This window comes from Bacillus rossius, chromosome 2, assembly GCF_032445375.1.
Source record: "Bacillus rossius redtenbacheri isolate Brsri chromosome 2, Brsri_v3, whole genome shotgun sequence".
Classification (NCBI taxonomy): Eukaryota; Metazoa; Arthropoda; class Insecta; order Phasmatodea; family Bacillidae; genus Bacillus; species Bacillus rossius.
The window spans coordinates 128,068,170-128,085,288 of record NC_086331.1 but is presented as its reverse complement, the minus strand read 5'-3'; the positions used below and the strand labels follow the sequence as shown (position 1 = coordinate 128,085,288).

General features: G+C 34.8%; 1 protein-coding gene across 1 annotated transcript in view; it reads right to left on the bottom strand.

Moving 5' to 3' along the window:
• The window catches only part of LOC134528987 (RNA-binding protein 26), a 63,369-nt gene that overhangs the window by 23,568 nt on the left and 22,682 nt on the right, over positions 1 to 17,119 (bottom strand). Inside the window, exons 9-15 of the mRNA XM_063362654.1 lie at positions 15,411 to 15,482; positions 11,510 to 11,706; positions 11,021 to 11,056; positions 10,364 to 10,537; positions 9,316 to 9,498; positions 6,913 to 7,032; positions 513 to 623 (exon numbers count right to left, since the gene is read on the bottom strand). Coding sequence (XP_063218724.1) covers positions 513 to 623; positions 6,913 to 7,032; positions 9,316 to 9,498; positions 10,364 to 10,537; positions 11,021 to 11,056; positions 11,510 to 11,706; positions 15,411 to 15,482 — 893 coding nt within the window. The remainder of the gene's footprint in view (positions 1 to 512; positions 624 to 6,912; positions 7,033 to 9,315; positions 9,499 to 10,363; positions 10,538 to 11,020; positions 11,057 to 11,509; positions 11,707 to 15,410; positions 15,483 to 17,119) is intronic.

Below are 17,119 nucleotides of genomic sequence, written 5' to 3'. Positions count from 1 at the left end.
TGAAAACATAATATTTTAATGAGAAGAAATTTAAACTGGCCAATTAGAAGAAAGCACAAGAAATAAGATGGTGAAAATTTCTCCTTTGTTGCTAACAACAACTTGCTAACACCCTGAGCCCACTGACATCCATGCATAGCTGTGTGTGGTCAGCCACACTCTGGATGCAACCAAATGGTTGGAGACAAAATACTTTCTTTGGAAACTGTCACCAAGTATGGTATTAACACAACCAGGTGTGGCAAGACCAACACAGGGAGTGACAGGTTTACACAATTGACACACATGCTTTGCACAACAGTTCGTTCGATAACTGATCTGTATGCAGTCAAGCATCTCCGTGCAATTAATAAATAAAAAATCTTAATTTTTTTTTGTTGGCTGATTTAGTTCAACAACAATAAACAGTTTACCTCCAAAAATAAAAACAATATGCTAATACTGTTTCATTACATTTTTTTGTACACAATGTGCTACAAACATGAAAAAATAATGAAGTATGATGAACTCACAGATATTTTGGTTTCTGCAGAAGGTACTGAACTAGCAGTAACAGGTGGTGTCTTTTTTACAGCAGTTGGTATATAGACTGTTTTCATTATGTTGTTGCCTTTCATTACCACCTATAAGAAATTCATTAACATTTGGTACATTTGTATTATACTTAATATGCACTGTATAAACACATGAACTACACACACACACACACATATAATATATATATATATATATATATATAAACCACAGAAGATCAAAATTAGTTAGCATACAATGTGGAATAACCAATATGACTTGGACCACACATTTAAACCTATGGTTTTTAAGAGCTGGAAGTGTTTATATAAATGGTTTTTAATCACAACATTTACCTTAATTATATACGGTTGTTAAATCAAATTATTTATTTTGAAATTATGCACTATTTGTCAGTTTCTATAGTTAACAAAAATTGTCAATGAACTTAATTTTGTTATTATGCAGATTAAATGACACATAAACATATCAAGCACTTAAAAAGATAGAGAAAAATATGACATGGTAGAATATTTAAGCATTGTTAAAACTCACATAAGAACATTAACAATAACAATAAACAAAATATGAAGGCTTAATTAAATGAATAGCGGGATTGTTGTTAGTTTAAAATGTTGACCTTTTGATCTATTATGCTAAAAACCCTGCAATGAGTTGAATTTGACTTTATATGATAAAAAATTATTTGAAAAAGAATTTGACATTGATTACTAAATCAAATTTTTTTTTCACAATGTCATTTGAAGTCTTGGTTTTCTTATCACATGATACATTTAAATTGAACCACTTACTAATGATTAGAAAGGACTATTACTCAAATTACTTCTAACAGGGTATAAATAAATTTTAAGCTAAACAATGATTAAAATTAGTGATAACGGATATCTGGTAACTATCTAGTATCCGGCTTATCTGGCCTAAATTTACTATCCGGCCATATACAGGATAATAAGCGAGTATCTGGCCGGACACTGAATTAAAAAAATGTGAAATATGAAATTTAGGTACTTTAAATCTACATAACATAAATAATACACCTATCCCTCACTTAGCACGACTTCAAATTGCGCAGATTAATTTAGCGCGATGTGAATTTTACTGCCCCAGTCTTGAATAGCACATCTGTAAATTTCAGTTAGCACGAAATCTCCGAAGGCAAAAAAAAGAAGTCGGGCACGAAGCCACGAAGTCTGTTTCAACTTCTGTAAACAACAGATGTGCCGATGTGCCGTGGGATACAGTTAGCCAAACAAGGGGGGAAGAGATGCGCGCGCAGGTCTGTCTACGCTATCGGCTGTTGTACAAACATCAGCTATGACAAGTTCAATTGCGGCTATGGAGTGTAAAGGACCAAATGTTTTTACGTCCGCGCGTATGCCCCCGTGCCGTACCGTTGTCGCCTGGCCACAAACCGGGACATGAAGTCAGTCTAGCCAGTGGCAAGGAATTCACTCAAACAAAAGCAACATCTGCCCATTCAGCCGCCGGTAACTGTACGTGCTTGACACTCATAATGTATCGTGTTCAAGTATTTGAGACAAAACTATAAGTGTTATGGCGTGCAGATTGTCATGAAGGCCACACTTATGTTGGTCGCACTTTAGTTTTAAGCAAGTCAACTGTGCGCATAATCGTACAAAATAAGGACTCTTACCAAAAGTTTATCTACATAAGTCTGATGCTGTTGGTTGTACTAGCGGGAATATATTTGACATTAGATACCGGAACAGAAATAAACAGATGATTGACGTGGAAAAGGTTTTTAAATGTATGTTGCAATGAAAATAAATAATCATTGGCCTGACAGGATTGGTGTGAACCAGGTGGTGATATGCGAATAAGCACTTTAATTTTTTAAAAAATTAAAATGTAATTATCCGAACAGTAATATCGGCTTCACTGTCAGTAAAGGATTGTTTGTAAAGGTACGCGACGTGAGTATAAGGTCACGCCCGGGCGGGCAAGTCAGCCAGCTGACTGACGATAAAGAACATAACCACGTATCTTCCGTTACATGGTATTGTATTTGTCATACAAAGTGCGATTGGAGGCATATAAAGATAAATGGTATGACAAATTTATAGTTGAGTATTATTCAACGCATTCATATTACGTAAAGTATATTTTCCTACACAATTTTAAAACACATTAAATAAATTAGCCTTGCTATTTATGGAAACTATTGCTTCAGAATACGCGATTTCGAATAACACAAGCATTTTTAGGAACGAATTAGTCGTGCAAGTGAGGGATAGGTATAACCATATTTTAATTTTATAACAAAGAATTAGTACTTGTACTGCACTGATGGCAAATTACGGTGAATGAATACCAATTTCTCTGCATTAAGAGGCAACAAACGGTTTCGCTAGTCTTCACAGACACAGCCAGCTTCAGAAAAAAGGCTTTCACTGTACACGCTGCTGCAGGGTGCTTGGCAATTGATAGCGGGGCAAAGCTTGTTCTAGGAGTCTGGTGAATCCGGTTCTTTCTACTATGGATAATGGCCTGTTGTCTAGTGCAATCATTTCTGCTATTAAATAATGGTACTTCTTGGCTTTTGCATCATTTACATCCCAAAGCAATTTCCTTTCGAATGATTCAATCATAAATAGTCTATTTCTTTTATGCCGAAACTGAAGACGAACTTGTCCCCAGGATGGCTAAAGGCATTTTAGTAGGCACGACATCGGCTGGATCTTTATTCAGTGAACGGAATTCATCTGAATGTTTTGTTTATATAAGATTTTTCATGGCAGAAGTACCTAGAAAAAATAGCATACAGTCAACAAAACTCTGCCACAAACGTGCCTTACGAAAATTAATCAAATATTGAAAACTCGGTGTAAATGATTTTGTTGTTATCGTATTGTCTGGGTGAGTCAGAAGTTTATTCAAAAACTATGTTTTATATAAAAGCATACAAAATTTACACAAATAGCAATTAGAAAATATTCTTGAATCATATTTTTTCATATTATATAGGTACCTGCCATGAAGTAATTGAAAACAAAAGAAAAAAGTTAAGTTCGTTTTGTTTGGTATATACCCACTTTTTTTGCATTTACCACCACGAGAAATTTTAACAATGCATAACAAACAAACAGCAAACTTTTGTCACTGTTTATATCAAAATATACCCATGAAAGCTATCTTTTCTTTACCGATGTAATTTTTTGTCAGAAATATGTTTAGAATTGTATTAATAAATACTTTTATAATAACCTCAAACTACAACAGCAAATCTTTTAATAACCTCCAATGATTGTGTTTTCAATCAATTAAACAAGGCAATGAAACACTTCTTAACTTTGCTCATGAATGAAAAGAACCAAATTCGCCCGAGTCTGCTTGATCGTTCGTGTGCCACCTACGCGAGCTAGCTCGTTACGATGCGCCAATCTGCAGTGTTCAGCCGAATATCCGGCTATCTGGCTTCAAGGTTAGCCAGATATCCGGTATACGGTATCCAGCCAAACAGCTATCCGTTTCATCACTAGTTAAAATACATGTGACAACATGAAGTGATGTTCACTTCTTGATTGGCTGCACACTCACTTTTTACAATGACATTTAACATTAAAAAAACTTCGTAGCTATTCATCATGTTTGAAATTTAGTTGACAGGAATGTATGTATACCCCAGTATTGTGGATTCCTAACAGCAAAACTGTAATGCGGTGACCTTCACTTACAGATGCTCATAATCTATACTAATAATAAAACTGTTTGAGGTAAAAAGTCTGAACATTGGATGAAATGATGACAAACTTTTGTAAATAGGGTATTTACCTTATTGAGAACTCAAAAAAAAATATATATATATATATTTTACATTTTTGTCTGTTTGTATGTTTGTTCCAGCATTAATCAAAAACTACTGGATGGATTTTGATGAAACTTTTTTTATTAGAAATGTCTTTGGCTAACTTAAAAACTAAGTTATATATAATTTCAGAATTCCAGCTCAAAGGGGTTGAAAAGGGGGTGAACATGGTTTTAAGATAAAATTATAACTCTGAATATAATCAAGCATTAGAAAATATATTGGGTACCAAAAATAAACATACAAAAACTCAAAACACAATTTTACCAATTTGTGAAATTCAATTTCTAAGGTGTGAAAAAGGGGTGGATACGGTTTTAATGTAAATATTTATTTCTCTGAATTTAATCAAGAATAATAAAATATATTGGGTATCAATAATAAACATACAAAAAGTACCAACCAAAATTTTAGCATTTTGCAAAATTCAAACCCTAAGGGAGGAAGAGGGATATGTATGCTTTTGAAATGACCTTGAAAATATATTTCTTAATATCCTGGCATGTATTCCAATAATTCTGTAAGAGGGCATAGTGATACTTCAAGTAGCTTATAATTTTATGAAATGTTATAAATTATAAATATAATACAGTATTGTGAAATGGCTTGATTGTAATGGGTTAGCTACATTTAAAATACTGTTAAATCATTAAAAGTTACAAATTTAAAAAGTAGCTAATCTCCTCATCAACCAAAAAGTGCTATGAAGAAGGATTTGATGTCAGTTAACATTTTTTTTTCTCTTGTATATTGTTTCATTTTTGATCCTTGAGACCTAGATTTGGATTCGAGGGGTGAATTCAAGGCATTATTTGAGATTAAGATTTGATATTTGGATTCAAGAAAATTGACATTTGACCCATCACCAACTTTTTTACATAAATATCTAGTGGGACCATTATAAACATTGTTATCAAGCACACGTGAAAACTTTATGTTGACTTTACTTAGAAATAAAAGTTTCTGCTTCTGCGATCCTAATAAAAAAAAACCCTAACAGTACAGTTTGCAAAAAGCTTAAAGAAAAAAATTGAAAATAATAATTAAGATGTTCATAATGAACAAATTTTACAGAGGAGTTCACAAAATTCTATCTACAGAAAGTATGCTACATATTGCATGCAGCATATGCTTCCATAGCAAAAACCATAAAAGTATGAACATTTAATTTACTACGAGGGGGGACCCAAAAAAATACCAGACTGAGAGCACGCTGCTATTCATAGGCGTAGTAGAGAGTTCTCCTGCTAGATGGGGTTAGTAGATGTACCTTCACTAAACAATTGCCCCGACAGCATCAGTTTGTAGGTTAACGTTTGATCGTAGTATGGTTTTTCTCTAAATGTTCTCGTGTTCCGCCTGCGAAGTCTTTATGGCAGATATAAAAGATCAAAGTGTGTGTTTGAAATTTTGTTTCCTGCTTAAAAAATCAGCAACAGAAGCTTACCAAATGCTTCAACAGGCTTTCAAGGAGGATGCTATGAGCCGCACATAAGTTTTTGAGTGGTTTGGACGCTTTAAACGTGGTGAGATAAGTGTTGAAGACCATGCTCATTCTGGGCGCCCTTCAACATCTCGAAATTATGAAAATGTCGAAAAAATCTGCTAAAAAATTAATGAGAATTGTCATTTCATAATCAACAAAATTTAAGAAGATACAGGAGTGAGTTGGAGCTCGTGCCAGCGGATTTTGACCGAGGATTTGAAAATGAGACATGTTGCCGCTAAATTTGTTCCTCGCCTTCTCTAACAGGATAAAAAAAAAACTTTTGATTGAATTTGAGCCAGGACTTGAAAAAAAGAGATTGAAAGTGATCCAAACTTTTTGACCAAAGCCATTACAGGTGATGAGAGTTGGTGTTACGGGTATGACCCAGAAACCAAGCAAGCGTCAAGCCAGCGGAAGACATCCAACTCCCCCAGACCAAAAAAAGCAAGACAAGTGAGGTTGAATGTTAAGACGATAATCATATTCTTTTTTGATGCTTGTGGAATTGTGCATCGGGGATTTGGCCAGCTTGTTAACCAGCACTTTTATTTGGAAGTTTTAAGATGTTTGCAAGAGGATGTGCGGAGGAAACAGCCGAAACTTTGGCGATCAGGTGACTGGTTCCTTCATCACGACAACGCCCCCGCAAACACGGCCTTGCGAGTGAACCGCTATTCGGCCTCTCAGGGGTGGTCTGTCGTTCCCCACCCTCAGTATTCCCCAGACCTAGCCATGTGCGACATTCTCCTGTTCCAGAGAATAAAAAAAAATCTAAAAGGGAAGAATTTTAATGATGTGGAGGCAAAAAAAAAAAACAGCTTCGCCAAAGGGCACTGGAGGATATCAATATCCAGAGCTGCTTCAAACAGTGGGAAAAAAGACTTGACAAGTGCATCGCATCTAGTGGAGAGTACTTTGAAGGTGACTGAAGAAATTTTGTAAAAAAGTTAATAAATAAATATTTTATGACAAAAATCCAGTTTTTTGGGTTCCCCCTCATACACGGAAGTCATAGCCAATGCTCTATTTCAAGACAAAACTACTTAAGTATTTGAAAATTTACCTTTTCCATTGACACCTGTGAAATTCTAGGCTGCACAAAAGAATCATTTTTATTTACGCTTGGGATTCCAAGTCGTTCCTTCACTGAAGGACGGGGTGGACTATCCGATGATGGTTTTGACTGTAAAAAATTATGATAAAACTATAGCTCATTCTATGTAAAAGTGAAAAATCAGTAGTACAAAATTTTTGATTTAATTCACATCACAAACAATACTAAAAACAAATAATTATGTTTTGTGTATACCTTGGGGTGCCAGTTTCACAAGTTGAGGTTACCTAATGTTGAAAGCTAGTTTTACGAGTCGCTCACTTTATACACACGCTCTTGCAGATTTGCTGATATGGTCATCCCATACTTCATAGCCCATAGTGTTGTTTTGTCTCAAATGTTTTCCTAATTTTGAATTTCTAAATGATTCCCAATAACATTCTTGTTTTGCTGCCATCAAAGCATGTGCAGTCTGGCTTTTAGTTTCATATATTTTGTTTGATATTAAAATCATACGCCCTGACTACAGATACAATTGACACGAACATTGCAGAAATCTCAGATAAATATATTCTACTCGAAAACCCTCCTGTCTTGATCTCATTCCCGCAAGAAAAGAAATTAATTGAAATTATATTGTAAATGATATAATTATTCTATTATATTTGACTACCTCTTCAGAATTAACTCCAGAGACATTTTTTCTTGTTTAGCTCAGTGTTTAACAGAAAAAAAGCCTAGGATTTCACAAAAAGAAAAAAAAAATCAACCAAATTTTGTGATATTAAACGTTTATGCATTTTTTGAGGTGCCTAACGTTGACAAAAGTAGTACTTTACACTTAACTTTTGCTTTCGCAAAAAAAAAAAAAAATCCAGTAATATTTTGTGATTTCTTTTACTTTTCCCTGTACTCCCTGACTATTTTGATTTTCCTTACTTTTCCCAGTTTTTTTTTTTGTTTTCTATACATTTAGCAACCGTGAATAAACTTTGTGAATGCATCGCTTAAACTTATGCTATCCTTAGTGACGAAAATGAAACATTTTAGAATAACAAGATATAAAATATTCCTGTCTTCAGTGAAATTCTGTTAGAAAACATGTTGCTAGAAATTTTTTTTTATGTTTTACAGTAAAAATTAATTAATTTTGGTCGGGTTTACGTTAGAATTTTTCTTTGTACGGTATTGTTTTATTTGGGGGATAACCTTCTTATATAAATTTATAATTCAATAAAAATGTGATTAAAGTAATCATTATAGAAGTCTATGAATATGGATTCTACGAAAACATTTTGCTAAAACTTAATCATTGGTGCTTATACTTAGTTTTTTGAAACAACAATATGTCGAAAGATAAGGTTAAAAATGTATGTATCAAACTCACAATTCATTTCCACATTTGTTATTTTAGTCTTAGGACATCTGTACTTAATTATAAGTAAATATTTTCCTCACTGCCATTTTAATTCTCTGTGATAACACTAATATCTTCATTAGGCTGGAGAACATTAGACATGTAATTACTACCCAGAGCTTCACTTACAACTTTCTTCCTCTCGTAAAAAGATTTACTTCTGCTTAAATAGCCTGCTGCTTCTGCAAAAGTATTCACTTGTGATTCAACCAGCTTGCATTTTAAAAAAGGGTTTTAGTTTTTGAGACAGAATGAATTCCCATTTTAGATGGTACATTTCAAAAAAGTAATTTGTTTTGAAGTTTTTGAGGCATACCTTACAGTTCTTGAATTCTTGAAAATCATTTGTTTTCCCACAGTTTGCCTCACTTTGGAGAATTACTTCTATTTATAAATGCAAGAAAATAGATTTCAGTGGATTTACAGATAGAAACATCTCATTACATCTGACTTATTTCTGAAAAATAAACTTGGATACAATATTTAGATGTATAAGTGAAAACTAAAGATGCCCGAATCACTAACGCTACAATTACATCACAAAATTATACCTACACCGCTGTACCTGCCCGTCACTCGAGAATGGTACTTTTATTCCAAAAAATGAAGAATTTTAGTGTAATGTTCCTTTAAACAAAGCCATAAATTAATGATAATACATTACGCAGACTAAAATATTTTCATCAATAATCTAATTTTAAGGGTTTACTTGATTAACCAGAAGATGTAACCTAATACAGTACCTTAGATTGAGGTTCGTTTATTAGACAATGACTGCGAAAGCCTGTAGTCTACTTTAGAGGTAAGCTACAAATAAATGCAAAATGCTTTCAACCAATATGTAGTCCTAACAAAATCACAATTTTTTTTATATAATTACAAAAGCAAACAGTTTGTGAGTGAAATTCAATGTAAAAATTGACTGCATTATAATGAGTCTCAAACATCTGCACCTTATGACAAATATACAAATAAATATTATTTCTGGTCCTTACCTCTACTGTTTGCGCACTGTTTCTGTTCCCACTATTACTTCCGTCAACACTGTCGGGATTGTGCCAGAAGACCTTGATGAATCTGTTGTTTAAAACAGCCTCTGTGCTTCTGTAAGCTGCATTTGCTTCCGCATGGCTTGAAAAGGTAATTAATGCACCTTCTGGATCACCCTCAAAACAAACCTGGAGGAAAAAAAAACATTACTATAAGCACATAGTACAAACATGCCAAATGCATATTTACCATTAACAAAGAAGGTTATTTAACCTGTTAACGTTATTCCCACCTCTGATCATTACTAAATGCATGTCTGCCATTAATCGCTGATCACATGACTAGCCACTAGCGCATCCTGGCAGACATGAAATAAACTGGCCTTGAAAACTTTTCGCATCTCCCACCAGAGTTGCAGCTGAATTGCGAGACTGTATAATGCAAACACTGGCTGAACACACTGACGTCACAAACATTTCTGTATACAATAAATCACTAAATTATTTTAATTGGGATAAAGTAAATAAGGATCAAAGGAAGCAAATAGCTATTAAAGAAAGAGTAGTTTATTTATTTTTGATTCATCATATTATTAATGTGTTGCAATTTGTTTACTGTTACACAAGTGCTGTTGCCATAAAAAATATATGAAGATGAAAAAGAGAGCCACTTTAAATCTACGAAAGCACTTCTTCAAATTATGTCATTATTTTTTGACATTGCTACTTCAAAATCTCACAAATCGAACAGTGTTACTTCAAAGGGCATAAGTAAATTACCTATCAAATAGACTGCAGTTATGATAAGCTTAGCTTTTCCTTATGTTTTGTCACTTTTTTTTTGTTATTTTTGGCTACTTGACCAACTTACAAGCTTTAAGAAATGTCATAAAAAATAACTTTCTACACACATTCAAAATCTGTGTACGATTACAATCCACATTATTCAAGGATTAGGTGCAAAATAAAAATAATACTGTGCTAACAATCTACAAGGAAATGTTTTAAAATCCACTATGTGTTATGAAGGAAAAAAAGATACAATATTAATTACCTGTATGTGAACCAAAGTTCCAAATTTGCAGAAATGATTGTTGAGATGTGATATGTTATTAAGTCCACGAGGAACTTTTTTCAGTTTCAGTGAACAGTTGTTCTGGTTCTTACTCCTGGGCCCCAGCCGTGAATAATCAAAACCAGAGGTTTTCTTGCCACCGTAGTTGGAAATCTAAATGCGACAAGAAACAACCAATGTTACTCAACTAAACAATGTCAAAGTAAATCAATTTTTTAATAATTCAAAGTGAATCAATTTTTTTAAGTTACCACATGCATTTTGCAAGTAAAATAATGGTAAACAACCAGCCTCAATTAAAAGTGACGAGACCATAATTTTGGCACTGTGCAAAAAAAAGTTTGAACTGACTAAACACAGTATTGTCTAACCTTGTGTTCTGCCCTGTTTAGGACATCTGCCAAGTAAAATGAAAGGAACTATCAAGTGAGTTTTACCAAACAAACTGCTGAGAAGGAAAAACAAACTCACTGTCCAACAACCGTATGAGTTAAAACGATCCAGAAAGAGTGACATTAGCTGCTGCACCCAAATAAACAAACCAATCACGTCAACCTACATGTCAGTCACTCACAACATGGCTCGTGTCATGGGAGAGCACACACATATGTGCTTAAGAAGGCAGGGAATATTCACCATTGAAGCATATGTACTTGTGTATGATGCAATGTTCTAAAAAAAAAAAAAAAAAAAAAGTACGTATGACATGTCTTTTTCTTTACTTAACAAAAGCCAAATATTTCAAATTAATTTGTCAAAAAAAAAAAAAAAAAAAACTGACAGCATTGCAGAAAAATTTGATGGCAAAGGGTAACTGCGCAAAAAGATTTTTCTAACAGCAATAGACATTTATCACCTTTCACAATTCTCTTCTTACATAATAAGAAGACAGGAAGTGTGAGTAGTCCAAAAGCTTACCTCTCTGTGGTTCTGTGCTTCACATTAAATAAATAAATATTTGGCATGTGGGATTTTTAATAGTTTGAAAAATGGATAAGTTAGTAATGATGTGTTGTAGGTAAGTTATGCTGAGTAACTAAAATTGTGTATTCTAACAAATCAATGCAGCTGGCTACAAACCTCCTAAAACCAATCCGTTAGTAAATACATCACATGTTCACTTACTTCTGATGATGAGATGTATGGTGCACTGTTACCAGAGTTACTGGGCACAGTGTTTCCACCAACAAAAGAGGTATTATTACGAGAGAGCCCAAAATTATGGCTTTGATCTACCACAGGAACACTGATCAGTTCTCGTTGTTGTGATGAGTAAATCATCGAACGAGACACAGGAACTGCTCGCACAACAGCACTTCTTACTGAAAAATTAACAACACATATTAATGTCACAAACAGGCAACACAAAATTAGCGAGAAATTAATACTAAGTGCCATGAAACAAACATCACAAATAAAAGGTAAATAAACAAAAGTATTACTTGGTTCCATCTAAACCCAGTTATGGAAGAAAAAGAGTAAATCAAACAAACTATCATAAATAAAAGTTGAGACCATCAAGTCTAAACGAAAAAAATACGGATTGCATGAATGTCAGGAATTCGGACTGTCCAACTATAAAATTGTTTCTCGGAGTGGCACATGAGATTGGTGGGTTGAGGAGAGACCAACTAAATGATGTGCCGGAAGCAAACAGCCCTGTCACATAAGGGCAGACATCTGGCGCACGTGGCAATAACAAACCGTACAACCATATCAAACACCCTCGTTTAGCTATTCAGGCATGTGGCACATTAATATCTGTGTCCACACGCATGGCTTGTCAATGTCTGCAACTTCACGGCATCTACCGTATTTACTCGCATATATGTCGCCATCACATATAGGTCGCACCCATAATTTGAGGTCTTGAATTTGGTATTTAAGATTCCCCCCATATAGGTCGCACCGGTAATTTAATGAAGCGAACGGCCAGCGCGCCGTGCACGAAAGAGTTAACGGGTACTGTAAAACTCCGCTACTACGAGAGCTGATAATAGCGTGATAAATTGTTGTAACAAGTACTCGTAATAACCGAATATAGAAAATTGAAGTCAAGTTAGATTCCTGACTTCTTAAAATGTCTTAATTGTAGACTATAACTCGAAAACAGTGATTTGTATTGAAAAAATGCACAGAATAAAAGTTGTAGTAAATTTAATTACGAATAAAAAGGCCTGTTATGATTTTTTATATCTTCAGCGGTTTTCGTTATGGGTTCCGATAAATACTCACGCTAAGTGAATTCACGTCACGCGAGTTCGGCTATGCTAGCCGGCTGGTTGTTATTTTTGTTCAAAACGTGGCGAAGGAACTTGTGTGGATCAGGTAGAAAACATTTGGCTATAAACAAAAGATATAAGAACAATGCTATCCTGAAATGCTGTGACATGTTTTTGGAGTAGATAATCACAGCGACAGACCGACAGGATGCGCTCCCGCCCTTGCCGTCAGCGATGTTTATTTTGACAGCTCAAGCAATTATCTTTTCCACGACCCTTCACAGCGTAAAAAAAAAAAAAGAAAAAAAAAAAGCACGTTCAAATGCAGATGGAAAAGTAACTATGCAGTAAAATAAATATATTTACGGCCCTGCTAAATTTTTCTATTCAATAAAATTCGAGGTTATAGTGATTTTTCAGCAGAAACTGCTGTGTGACTAATAAACAAATTGTATCATAATAACTTAAACTTATAAAGTATTTATTAACGGCGAAGGACAGTCATATAAGCCCATAAAAATATTTATTTTACCGAGAATGGACTATACAACCTGGCTTTTGCCGCACGCGGTGTGGGAGGGGAGGAGGATGCTGACATTCCACGCAGAAGGTTGAAATAAGGGAGGGAATGTGTTGAAATGTTAGATGAAAAGGGGGGGGGGAGGGTGTTTTTACATGGTTTATGGCTCTGGAGGGATAAGCCTTGAAGAATTAGCAGGGGATGGGAGAGGTAAGCGTCACGTCACGTATGACGTCAAGCCGCCGCTACCGCCAGCCTGGCCGGACGAGTTTCTTACGCTCTCGCAGAAGCTACCACAGTGGCTTTTCGTGCGGGCGGGTAAGATAACATGACAGCTGAGACAGATTTTCTTGCGATAGTGGACGCGCCGAGCTCGGCTAGACACTGCCGCGTGGACAGTCTAGAGGGGTGGTATCTATTTTTAGCCATTTTTGTATGCCTGCCTGCTTACAGTACAGCTCTCGCCAAGATAAACGTGAACACATAGCGCCCAACAAAGTGTAACAGACTTGTTTTTCAGCCGATTTTACTCAAATTTTCGACTTTCTCTGCTCAAATTTTTCACGGTTTCTCAAAAAACTGTCGCATAAACGGAATGGACGCATCAGAGGGGGGTCGCATCGGCGGGATTCTACTGTATTGCAAAAAAAATTCCTCAAAAATTTTAAAAAAATTTTCTTTACATATAGATTGCACTTCATTTTTTCCCCATCAAATCTGGTAAAATTTCCGCGACCTATATGCAAGTAAATACGGTATTATAGGCGCCTGTCACTGTGGCTACCTGACCGTCACCGCGGGCACCTGAGACTGCGACGGTACGGAACATCAAGCCTGGCAGGACCAATGGCATGCCGTCGACGTGGCTGAAAATCCCGCTTCTTCTTGCATTACCATGACGGTCGCAACCATGCGTGGCGAGACAGCGACGCCCGCCTGACTGAGACCTGCATGATGCACTGTTGTTGCGCCCAGCACCAGGAGTAATGCATCTAGTCAGCACGGTTGGTGCACTGAGGTATCGGAGCCTTATCTCATACTCTATTCCAGACCCTGTCTGGGGCCCTGTACCAACAGGACAATGTGTGGCTACATGAGGCTCTCATAATTTTACCTTTCCTGGAGGACCACTAAGTCATACAGCTTCCTTGGCCTGAGTGTTCAATGGCCCGCTACAGGACTTCTGCAGCTACCACGGATGAACTGCGAGCATGCACAATCTCCTCTCAATGTCGTGTGGAGTAGCAGTGGTAACTGCCACCCAAGTGGGGCCTTGCAGTACTAAACGTTCTGAACGTCAAACAGAGCTACAAATGTAATCGTGTGACCTGTGTACAATCAGTATTTTACCCAACAATTCTGGTTGCTCTAGCTCCAGTTCTTCTTGATGTTGCAATTTTTTTAACTTGTTCAATGTTATCTGAACAACACAAGCTGTGATAATTTAATTTTGTTTTTGTCTGGCCCATTATTCCACTCATTATATTTGTGTGGTTTTTATTATGTTATCCTAGTCAATTTCTCATTTTAGGTTGTTGAGAAAAAAGCTATGGGCTGGACTTGAGTTTATTAAGTCAATAATAGCTTCACAGCAATATTGCTATAAAACAATGAAACATAGAGTGAGCAAAATCCCCCACTCCCCAGAAATATTCATTTTTATCTGTCAGACCTTCAAATATAAATATCTAAAAAAGAATTCTCATTGGTTTTTTACACCAGTTCCACTTAATATCAGTGGCAGATTTAAGTACTAATTTTAGGGGCTGTTGACCATGCAAAAACAAAAACAAGGGAACTAACAATTAGTCTAGCAATTCCATAAATTACTGTGAGAAGTTGAAATACAGTTGGTGATACATATAATTTGAATGATATTCGGTAATTAACACATTTTGTATTGAAGAGTGTCCATTTGTTTAAAATTCAATACATACCCCAGGAGCAGTATCGTCATGTCTCACAGACAAGCAAGTGGTGTTCAGTCTCTTGTTATAATGCATTTTGGTATCATTAATGAGGTTTAATTCATAACATATTACTACTGTTAAAACTTTATGAGAAAAACTTTTATTTTTTTGGCTGTCTCTTATGGAAACCCCTCTTCCCCCCCCCCACTTTTTAAAAGCACCTTTTTTTTCACACTTTCTACATACAAAATAGAGAACAAAAAAATCTACCCAAGTTGATTCTGCTTAAGACACGTGCATGAATATTTTCGTTCCCCTCACTAATAAGAGAAAGCTTATTTTTTTAACATTCTTAAAACTACTTCATACCATACCTCCAGAACCATGGAAGGACGGCCGATTCCACATCATATTAGAATCCATGCTGGGAGCATCAGGATTATATTCTGTAACAAAATTTACTTCTTATTTAAAAGTTGTGTACATTCTCTTAACTAAAATTAATATGTATGTAAATTAACCAAATATATAACTTTCAGTAGCTAAGTTAACTCAAAAGCAATTTATTAAGAGAGCAATGTATGTAAATCAAAATGAAATTTTTTTTTTCAAATACTGCTTGTGTAAAGGACTACTGCAAGTTTCATAGGTGTAGTAAAAGTACTAATGTTTGTAAACCATTGTTCGCAAAATTTAGCATGCCTCAATAACAACTTGCACAATGGTCCAATTTCTCATTACCTGCTGGACAAAACGAGATATTCTCCCAATTAAATCAAAAAGTTAGAAATACTACATACTTAACATACTTAAGCATTCTAATGAAAACCAAAACAGAAATATGATGCAAACCAAAAAGGGGAATATGCATAGTTGGGTATTTTATTAAAAACACTATTATCCATCAATTTGTTTTTGGGATAAGGACTATGTAAAAGAATCATGTGAGGTAGAGAACTAGGACATGAACTATAAAAACAATTTTTATTGGCTTTTATAAGTTTAGCAGCATACTAAGTATGTATATGTTATCATTTTATCAAAAATTAGTAATGGAAATTGATTGTATTTTAATACAATCTTCTCGAGAATGTATTTCTTGATTATGTTTGATTAAATAAGCAGCACTATGAAAAATTTAATTTGAATTTACTTGTCTATAAAAATAGACGTCACAAGGTTGAACGAGTGGAGTACACTTTGAAGGAATTACTTTAATCGTACAAACAGTAGTCATTCTGGAATATTTAATCATATAATTCAGGTTTCGTTTATCTTCCCCAAGAGTCAATAAGTAGAAGAAACTGTTCCTTTCCTATGTAAGGGTTTAAACAGTTTTGAAGGAAGTCAATATATAATTCTGTAGTAAACGTTCCAGACTTTGACGATGTTATTATAACATTTTTATAATTTTGTGCTGTTTTCTGCACTCTTTGACCAAATTTCCCTGTTGGTTCTTGAAGACATACTAATACCTGAGGCAATAGTTTTCCAGATAAGGTGAGTGCATATTGTGCTATGTATGAATGTGTCATTTTATTCATATTGTGTCATACAATTTTACTACCTTTTAAATGTAGATTGGTACTGGCACCCTAAAATAGATAATATCATGAGTTATATGAAATGGATAACTTTACAATTACAATTAACTTAAGCATACGTTAAAATTTTGCTATATAAACATACATGTCTGGTCCTATTAATGACAAAGTTGTTATTAAATATAGTTATTAATTGTAATGCCTGCTTCTGAAATTTGTTTGAAATTTGCTGTTTCCATTTGCGAAACAAAGTTTCTTATTTTTCGTAGACATATGTTGTTAGAGCTTTTGAATTTCTTCACCCATCGTTCAAAATTCAAATTTAATTAATCAAATTTATTTCATTAATTAATCAAATTAAATTCAAATTTAAATTCAAAATCTCCAACTGTCCAGCGGCAGATAAAGCCCAATGCTGCAAATTTCTTGTAATTACTTGCTGATAATTCTGTCTGACTTCAACAAAACAATCATAGGTCCAAGAATCAATAAATGCATATTTATCAAACTTAATTCCTCCTTATTTTATGTCTTCTTCC